Here is a 10,262-nt window from a genome sequence, read left to right as displayed (position 1 = left end):
AATAAGAGTTGCACGCGGTAGCTTCTGGTTGAGGCACTATGTTACATGCCGGAATGTCGTGGCATCGAATCCCGATGAGGTGACTTTTTTTTTCAATTGACCTGATCCTTCCAGCCCACTTTGGCCTTAGGGCCGACTCAGCCTCTAACAGAAATGGGTACCAGGAATCTTCCTGGGGAGTAAAGCGCGGCCGGCACGTAAGGCTGACAACCTCACCGCCATCTATGAGCCGATTGTCTAGAAAATGTGGGAGCCTCGACGTCTCATAACCCTATGGGCCTCCACGGCCTGTTACAGGGATAGCTTTACTTTTTACTCTAAGAGCTGCAAGGGCAATCTGCGATCGTTGCGTCTTGCTGTGACAGACACTGTACATCTTCAAGCAATGTGAACTAGACACATTTCTTAATATCCACTGACCTGGGACATCAGATCAATTCTGTGAGACTTGTTTCGCCTTACGAAGCTACCGTCATCAAAATTCCATTCATTATATAAGCAAAGTTTATCAGACAGTAGCTTATCAATGTGGGGAACAGAACGCAAGCATATGAGAGTAATCGAACTCTTGTCATCTACCCCCATCATTAGCATTACTGTATCCCTTATCTAGCATCCCCCAAGGCTTCTTCCTTCATCAACACCCTCCACAGTTTCGTCATGCCGTTTTCTCGGCTTGTCATTAATAACCGTGGTCAACTTCTTTGCGATGTATGTGCGGGAGAAAAACTGTCATACACTTTACGAAATCTGTCTCTCTCTTTGTAGAAACATTAAGCTTTATGAATGCAAGGATTTCCCTCTTCTTCTTGAATAGTGTTGTAGTAAAGTTCGTCGAAATTCTGACATTTTTTTCATTACTGGTTAAAAATGACATTCGTTTTGGGGAGGGGATTATATATAGCGTGTTTGAAAATAAAGTTCTGATGAGATAATTTTGACCACGGATGAAGAAGTAGCTACAGAAATCTTCACAACAAAGAGTACCACATGTTACATTCTTCATGTAATATTGTTGCAGTCATTAAATATAAAAGGATGGGATGATAAATATTCGAAATTAAATCTAAATGCAGAAATCATTTTAAACTTCTAAGTGTTGATGAAGAGTATATAAACATTCATCTTAATATAAAGGTGTAAAAACGTAAAAATATCCCTGTAACAGGCCGTGAAATCCCATATGGTTGTGAGTCGTCGAGGCTCCCACATTTTCTCTAGACAACTGGCTCACAGATGGCGGTAAGGTTGTCAGCCTTACCCGCCCGCCGCAGTTTAACTCTCAGAAAGATTCATGGTACTCATTTCTATTAGATGCTGAGTTGACCCCAGGGCCACAGTGCGGCTGAAAATATTAGGTCAATTGAAAAATGCAATGACCTCATCGGGATTCGAACCTGCGACCCACCGGCTTTTAGCATAGTTACGCTACCGCGTATTCCTGGTGTGAAACCACTGACTGGATTGAACTGGCTGATAAAACTTCTTGTTTTCGTAAGGAGAAGACTTTCATCAAGGTGAATTCGTGAGAAATTCTGGGGGTGGGGACAGCAAGCTGTATGGGTCCGAACTGAGGTATGACAGCCTTACTGAGGTCGTACTTTTTAACAATACAGAAGACTATAACACTCGATACCCGTATTCGCTTTATGTTTGATACGAATAAAATATGAAATTTTGGAAGCAGCTGTTTTTTAAAAAGCAGAATCCTTCTTGGGAAGCCAAGAGTCCTCTCAACTAGTAAAGAATATCCCTAAACAGCGCAAGGCTGACAAACTCACCGCTACCTGCGAGTCGATTGTTTTGAAAATGTGGGGGCCTTGACGTCTGAGAACCTTAGGGGCCTCCACGGCTTCTTACAGGGATACTTTTACTTCTAATATGCCATTATGATCTATTATTTTTTGTGAACTTCACAAATTCGATAAAACTGGATCAACAATATCGGATTACATATCTTTAACCTGCTTGTGAATTCTTCACAAATGTGATATAGCATTATCACTTCTCAAAATACAACGAAAATCGATTTCATGAAAATACGGAAGGGTTCACATTGTTTAAACCCGTCATCTTTATGAGTAATGCTAACATCAATTTTGAAGTGAACTAAGATTATCCGTAAAATTTTGCTCCAAGTCTTACACGTCGAATTGTTCGTGAGACGAAAATAATTCATGCGTGTACGTCATAGAGAAAATGTCAGACAGTGTTAGTGCAATGGTATGACTTGCTTATGAAAGCAATTAAAATCAAATAGAGAATGGGATAATCAAGAATAGTGCAGAGAGAGAGAAAGAGCGAGGAACAGGGCAGTGAGTAAACGCTTGAATGACTAAATGCACTGATTTGAATTTAGAATGGAAAATTAATTAATCTTGTGACCACAGCAACGATTATTCTGACCGACAAATGACTGCCTCCGCTCTGCAGAAGACCACGTCTTCTGCTCACCCTTACTGAATTCACTGAATTCATTATAAGAGACGGGGGGGGGAGAACCTGATCAGAACAACGTATATACACATATGGAAAGAGGAGTAGGCTGGTCCCGAATAACAACAGTGGCTAATGGTTTTATATAATTCGAAATGAAAATAAGGTCTCGGAGATTCATAAGAGATATTCTTTCATTCCTTTTAAATATTCCCGTTTACATTAAGAATATTTGGGCCCATCATCAGGGATGAACAGAGTTCACAATTAAAATAAAATTTTCGGCCGAAATTTTTCTATAAATAGAAGTGGAAAATGTGACCTTCATTTTCATCCAATTAACCATCCTCAATATTTATTCTTCTAAACCGAGAAAGCTGGCTCTGTCGGTAACGTTACTTGCTTCTATTCGGAGAGCTTCTGTGACACCGATTGTGTTGTTGAACGACGTTTTGTCACACAGATGAACTCAGTTGAACAATGTGTACTTATTTACTCTGAATACGAAAATTAAAACGTGTTGTGTCCATCATAAATATTTTTTGAGTCATATACAATTTTAGATTATTTAGGATAGACTGGAATATGGATCACAGGGAGAGAGAGAGAGAGAGAGAGAGAGAAAAGAGAGAGAGAGAGATCTTACTTGCGCCTCAAATATTTTTTGAGTCATATACAATTTTAGATTATTTAGGATAGACTGGAATACGGATCACAGGGAGAGAGAGAGAGAGAGAGAGAAAAGAGAGAGAGATCTTACTTGCGCCTCTCCTGCTTTGTAGCGTTCCGCACGTCAGCACTTGCACGTTAATATTTACGTCATGCTCACACTTATTTACTTATTTATTTATTTATTTACTTATTTATTTAATTATTTATTATATATAAGCTGACTTACAATTGCCAGTTAGTGCGAAAATCTCCTTGGGACTTTTGAATCCATTCAGACGAATGCCTGGTTACTAAGCTACTTCGAAATATGCCACGACCATATCCTACCCAAAACAAACTCCGTGACTTTAGTCCGCAAGCGAATTATACCGTCCGAGCGACCGCCGTTTATCGGTGAAGTTAGTGCCGCCTCTGTGGGTCTAGTAGTCAGAGTTCCTGGCTAGNTCACAGGGAGAGAGAGAGAGAGAGAGAGAGAGAAAAGAGAGAGAGAGAGATCTTACTTGCGCCTCAAATATTTTTTGAGTCATATACAATTTTAGATTATTTAGGATAGACTGGAATATGGATCACAGGGAGAGAGAGAGAGAGAGAGAGAGAGAAAAGAGAGAGAGATCTTACTTGCGCCTCTCCTGCTTTGTAGCGTTCCGCACGTCAGCACTTGCACGTTAATATTTACGTCATGCTCACACTTATTTACTTATTTATTTATTTATTTACTTATTTATTTAATTATTTATTATATATAAGCTGACTTACAATTGCCAGTTAGTGCGAAAATCTCCTTGGGACTTTTGAATCCATTCAGACGAATGCCTGGTTACTAAGCTACTTCGAAATATGCCACGACCATATCCTACCCAAAACAAACTCCGTGACTTTAGTCCGCAAGCGAATTATACCGTCCGAGCGACCGCCGTTTATCGGCGGAGTTAGTGCCCCCTCTGTGGGTCTAGTAGTCAGAGTTCCTGGCTAGAGATCCAGAGGTCCTGTGTTCGATTCCCGGCGCTACCAGATTTTCTAATAAGTAGTGGGTGTGAAACGGGGTCCACTCAGCCAAGTTAGGATAGTTGAGGAGTTACTTGAATGGAAAAGTAGTGGTTCCGGTCTATAAAACCGAAATTAACGACCGTAAGGATTCGTTGCGCTGACCACGCGACACCTTCTGTCCACTAAAGTTGGCATATCCTCCCCAATCCTCACAAATTCAACGCGATTTCATATCATTCGATATAGAATGAGATTAGTTCATACGGTGTTCTTAAACTACCTACGAACCTATTAACGTTTAACTACCGCTTTATATACTGCCAAACTCTTCATATTTTACTAAGATAATTCTTCTGTAATATTAAAGTATGTAGTGTTATTTCCACAAATATATGCTACCATTCAAGTAAGGAACCGTCCAACTGACGTCTTTCACGAGCAGTTTAGAACTATTTAACTGGTCAATAAATAGCCGGTTTAGTCCAGCCTCACCTCCACAACTTATTGGTCAATATTTATTCTATTATAATCTCCCTACTTAAACGTATGCCTCAAATATGTTCCTCTACTTGAAATATGACTACAAACTTTGCATTAATGTCGCTTTATCCATCAGTGATATTGTCTTCTGAGATGTGAGTGATTGAAATTTATCGAAGTTTCGGAGAAACTTGCTGGCTTCATCTGCCGGCCTGCCATGAATACTGAAGCATTTTGTTCCTCCGAAACATTGTAAAATTTTACCAAACTAAACGATGTCACGTTCTAGGTAGTTTCTTTCCTCGTGCTTTCAGTATGTATCCCCTGTTCTTTTCTTTCTTGCATGCAGCACCTGTACACTACACCTAAAAGCCACTCCATAATGAATGCGAGAAGGTGGAGGTAAATCTACAATTTTGCGCTTTCTTTAACCGTACGTTTGTTGTATATTAGTCTGGGTGGCTATCAGAGCTGGACATCCACTCAATACTTAATTATTTTCTTGATGTATCTATTCCGAGCCACTTGTGGTACATACAATATAGATAATTTTTCAATCGCCTTTCACAATTCTTTGCTCCTAACACATAAGGCTTCATAGTGACCTACTTCTAGAGACCTGACCAGGAATAATAACGTAAATAAACTTGGCATAATGCATAAAGCGATCCATGTTAACCGATATATCAGGGCTGAGCAAGATTACACGGTTAAATGCAGTAAGTGAGACGTTTTATACCCGAAGTAGGCATCGAAAAGTGGCGCAAAAATTGTCTATAACACAATAGATATATGTTCTCACATACTTTTGTTCATTGGCTTTTAATATGATTGTAACAAAATTAATTCAATATTTAGGTCCTGTAGCTTATAAACTTTCGTATGTCTCTGAAGAGGTTAAAATACGCCGTAATTGTTAATATTGTTTCATGACGTTATTAGAAATACACGGGGAATAATGACCTAAAATAGATGTAAGTAAATGCATGATAAGAAATAAACATTTCAGTCACTTAAGATTAGTTGTGTTTAAAATGTGGTGTGGGAGTCATTTACGTAATCTGCAAGATATGAACAGCAGCACAATCGGGGCAAGCAAAATATCAAAGGATACGTGTGCAAAATAGAGTACCTTAATCCACTCATGTTATGCCAGTAAAAGAAATCAAGAGAATATGACTTGTCCCTTTACTTTCGGTTTCACATAATTAGCAACTTCATTCTGAAAGTGGAGATTGAAAATAATCGAATTGACATCCCTAATCAATACGAGTCACCAAAGCTGAAGGTTCAAATTAATGTGAAGTGAGGTACATCAAATATCCTCCATTAAACAAGCACACCGAACATTACACTACACGTCGATTCCCGGTAACATTAATCCATATTAATAGCAGGACTAGAGATTTATTTTTAAAAAGGGGGAGGACCTGCTGACGTCATACATTATACAAAACTGGGAGGTCACGTGAGTTCAATCAATTCATGATACAGTAAAGCCTGTTTGTAACAGAACCTAAACAAATGCACTCCGGTTAAAATTAAATCTCCGTTTGAGAGATGTACTTACTTCTGTACATATCCTACGGTACATGAAACATATATATACACACATGAGTATATAGTGGTTGTCGTGAGCACATGATAGCGTAGTCGGCTAAGACACTATGCCAACAAACCGGAAGGTCACGGGTTCGATTTTCGATGAGGTCGTTGAATATTTTAATTTACCTAATCTTTCCAGTCGCACTATGTCCTGGGGTAGACTCAGCCCCTAACAGAAATGAGTACCAGGAATCTTCCTAGAGTTAAAGGGCTGCCAGCGTCTAAGGCTGAGAACCTCACCGTCATCTGTGATCCGATTTTCTAGAAAACGTGGTAGCCTCGACGTCTCACATCCCTATGGGCCTCCATGGCCTGTTACAAGGATACTTTATTTGTAGACCTATCTGTGAAGTGTTCACAATATTATGTGCAATAACAAAACCGCTTTACAAATTTTTATAGTACAAGGTGAACGCAATATAAACGCCCTGCGAATGCTGTCATATCTGTAGGTGTGTCTTATTTTCATCGAGACGTTTTGGAATTATGCCAGGGACAGACACAAATTATGAACCCATACATAATTAATTTTGGCACTATATCCTCCTTCTTGGAGGCACGCGGTAGCGTAGTTGGTTGAGGCACTGTGCTACAAGCCGGAAGGTCGCGGGATCGAATCCCGATGAGGTGGATTTTTTCAACTTACCTAATCCTTCCAGCCTCACTATAGCCCAGTGGTCGACTCAGTCTCTAACAGAAATTAGTACCAGGAATCTTCCTGGGGGCAAAGGGCAGCCGACGCGTAAGGCTGACAACCTCACTGCCATCTATGAGCCGATTGTCTAGAAAATGTGGGAACCTCAACATCTCACAATCCTATGGGCCTCCACGGCCTGTTACAGGGATAGCTTTACTTGACTTTCTTACTTACTTATCCTCTTTACTTTCTGTCAGGTGTTTACTATGTTACATATTGTTCATAATCTAATTATACCGTGTTGATGCACGCCTTAGAAATAGGAACTTCAAAAATACGAGATTAATTTTGATGTTATGTCTGAGTTGTTATCTTTGCATTTCACTAAAAGGGCTAATAACAATAAGTAACATATCAAATACAAGGATTTTCTTGCTACTTCGCCACGAAAACGCGTCGCGTCTATTTTTCAATGGGAAATCTGCTGCCGGATCCTAAGCAGAGGCTTAACATTGGATAATCAGCCACAACGCTTAGTTACAACAGCCTTAAAATGAGTTACATGCAATGCCGCTGCAATGTGTGGCCACCCGGAAACATGGTTTATGGACTTGTCACGCTACTCCGGAGCATACACCCCGAAAAAGGAGGGTAGGTTAGTGGGTGGTTAAAACCCCTTCCTCCACAAGTCTCCTAACGCTCTGCCGACGTAACAAGATCCGACAACGCGACAAATCACTGTCGCAATGCGAATCAACGACATCAGAGACCTCTAGCAAACCCTTTCGTTCTCCAGTTTATTTCACTTGCCCCCAACTAACAGTGGTTTTGCAGAAGGATTTGTTACAGTTAACTGTAACCTTTTGTTTTAAACGTAAACACATGAATGGAATTAACATCTAAGAGAAGACAGAGATTTTATTAGACAATAAAACAGTATATTTGTCAGCAGTAATTCAGGCGTTACCAGATTTTTTGAGAAGTAGTGAGTCTGGAACGGGGTCCGCTCACTCTCGTGAGGATAACTGAGAAGTTACTTCAATGGAAATAGCGGCTCCGGTCTAGAAAACTGAGATTAACGGCCGTGGGGATTCGGTGCGATGACCACGTGACACCCTCTATCCGCTAAAGTTTGCACTAACTTCGCCGACAAGCGGCGGTCGCCCGGTCGGTATAGTTCGCTTGCGGACTAAAGCCAGGAGTTTTTTTTGTTCTGTCATGCAGGCATCACTCAAATTTTGTTTTCAAATTTATGTCATTATACTCTATATATACATATCATTATTTCAAGCCTTCTTATATTTATATGTATTACATCACAATTTCATGCACCTTCAAACACCCAATCACTTTTGAGCCTGCTTCTTCATTTCAAAATTAAAACCAATTTACTGTAATGCGAGGCTCGTATGCTATTATCGTAGCAGTCGAAAGTGTTGTTAAATAGGGCACGAAGAAAATATGAATTCGGATGTCATTACGGATTCAATTCCCAACTTCCCTGCTTCAGCATCCTCTCCTCGAGCCCGTCAGCTAAGCAGTGTTTCACATTCGTTGAGGGAACGCTAAGGCGTGGATACTTTCTGCACAACATTCTAGAAGCTTACCGCTTCGTGTAACCTCAGATGCGGGTGAAGCACATAGTTGAAATATAATCGGTCAATAGTGCTGTAATGTCCTGACTGGTCGATGTGAGGCCTACAGATAAATGATGCTCAATTTTCGTCACTTGATTCATTATAAACAGGGCTGGGTATAAGGGCGACTCCTCTATTCATACCGTCGTTGAGTTCAGAATTCATAATCTACAAATGACGCCTACATATTATCCTGTATAACAATGCAAGGGAATATCTGAGTTTATATTTAAAAGACATTTTTACAACTAAATGTATGTTAAGTGTCTGAGGTGTAGTGCTCAGAGTTCCTGGCTACAGATCCTGAGTTCCGGGTTCGATTCCTGGTGTTACCAGATTTTCTGAGAATTAGTGGGTCTGGAATGGGGTCCACTCAGCCTCGTGAGGATAATTGAGGAGCTATTTTAAGGAAACAGCGGCCCCGGTCTAGAATATCAAAATTAACGTCCTTGGGGATCCACCGCGCTGACCGCGCAACACTCTCTATCAGCTAAAGTTGTCATTTACTTCGCCGATAAGCGGCGGTGACTCGGTCGGTATAGTTCACCTGCGGACTCAAGCCACATATTTTGTTTTGTTTTTGTTGTACTGAACGTCGAATAGTTCTCTGTGCGTGCAGACCTTGAAGTAAATGGTTAACTCTACAATTGTCAGATTGTGTTGGAAGACACTAAGTGGCTGTAATTTGTAATGGTGTCGCCATATGGTGTTGTAAGTTTCTAAATACAATGTACACTTAGTCTATATTTATGCTGCGCCATAGCTCAAGCGGTTAGTCGCTGGCTTCCTATCTCTGAGGCCCGGGTTCGATCCCTGATCTGGCTGAGTGGGGTTTGTGGTTGACAAAGTGGCGCTCGACAGGTTTTCTCCGAGTACTTTGGTTTCCTATGTCAATCTTCATTCCACCAATTGCTCCATAATCACCCTCACCTATCATCTTGGGCGGGTACAATAAGAGAGAAGCAGCCGCAGTACACGGGACTTAATCCCACCCCACTAGCAATAAAAAAATAATCTATATTTATACACCAAGTGACGCTTTGATGCTCACTAAAGCAAAAAACTGATGATCCCGGAAACGTCTGATTTTGAATTATTTGAAGGTATTCAAAGCAATGTGACATTAGAAGATTTCCGGAAAATGATTTTCAGCGGCGTTTGCCTGTTTCGACAAAAGCTTTGAAAGGCATATACTTTATTTACATACATATTTATTGCAGTTTACTTAACGACACAATTAGTGGTCCAGACTACGTATATAGAGGCGAAGTGAATAATATTTTTGAAATGATCTGGATGGAAGAGGTCACTGCCAATTAGAAGTACTATTCTAGCATTTAACTGGACGGACTAAGGAAAAGCCCTGACAAACCTCACTTTGGATATCCGCCCTTAACCTGTGATGGCCAAGATACCAAGCAAAATTCTGCCCGCTCAATCGCGACTTTTGGAGAATCGATCAGACCACACTCACTATTAGTGAGAGTATAAAACTCTTATTGCTCTCATGCTTCTCTTCACAGAGTCAAGTTGTTTATTTGCCAGGTGTGTGCAGTTTCTTACCTTTCAAGATGCTTAACGATGTCTTCATATGCCGCACGGCAATTTTCCCAAATACCGGATCTGTAATGGAAATATATATATGCATGTAAAACTTGTCATTTTATGACGATACAAAAACATATGAAAATTTGTTACAATGAAATGATCAAAATTATAACATTCATTTTATAGATTCAAGAAAAACTGGAACTGTTAAGTTAAATAGCGTTAAGGATATTCAATTGATACTTCGTAGCTCTTGTTTT

At 40.2% G+C, this 10,262-nt stretch overlaps 1 protein-coding gene across 4 annotated transcripts in view; it reads right to left on the bottom strand.

The window, feature by feature from the left end:
- LOC111862086 (dachshund homolog 2) overlaps window positions 1-10,262 on the bottom strand; it is a 735,944-nt gene that overhangs the window by 305,704 nt on the left and 419,978 nt on the right. For all 4 annotated transcript variants that reach the window (XM_033750542.1, XM_033750541.1, XM_023847179.2 and 1 more), the window contains one exon: window positions 10,018-10,077. In XM_033750542.1, coding sequence (XP_033606433.1) covers window positions 10,018-10,077 — 60 coding nt within the window. The remainder of the gene's footprint in view (window positions 1-10,017; window positions 10,078-10,262) is intronic.

This window comes from Cryptotermes secundus, unplaced genomic scaffold, assembly GCF_002891405.2.
Source record: "Cryptotermes secundus unplaced genomic scaffold, Csec_1.0 scaffold400, whole genome shotgun sequence".
In the NCBI taxonomy this organism is placed as follows: Eukaryota; Metazoa; Arthropoda; class Insecta; order Blattodea; family Kalotermitidae; genus Cryptotermes; species Cryptotermes secundus.
This window is presented reverse-complemented; position numbering and strand designations above follow the sequence as displayed.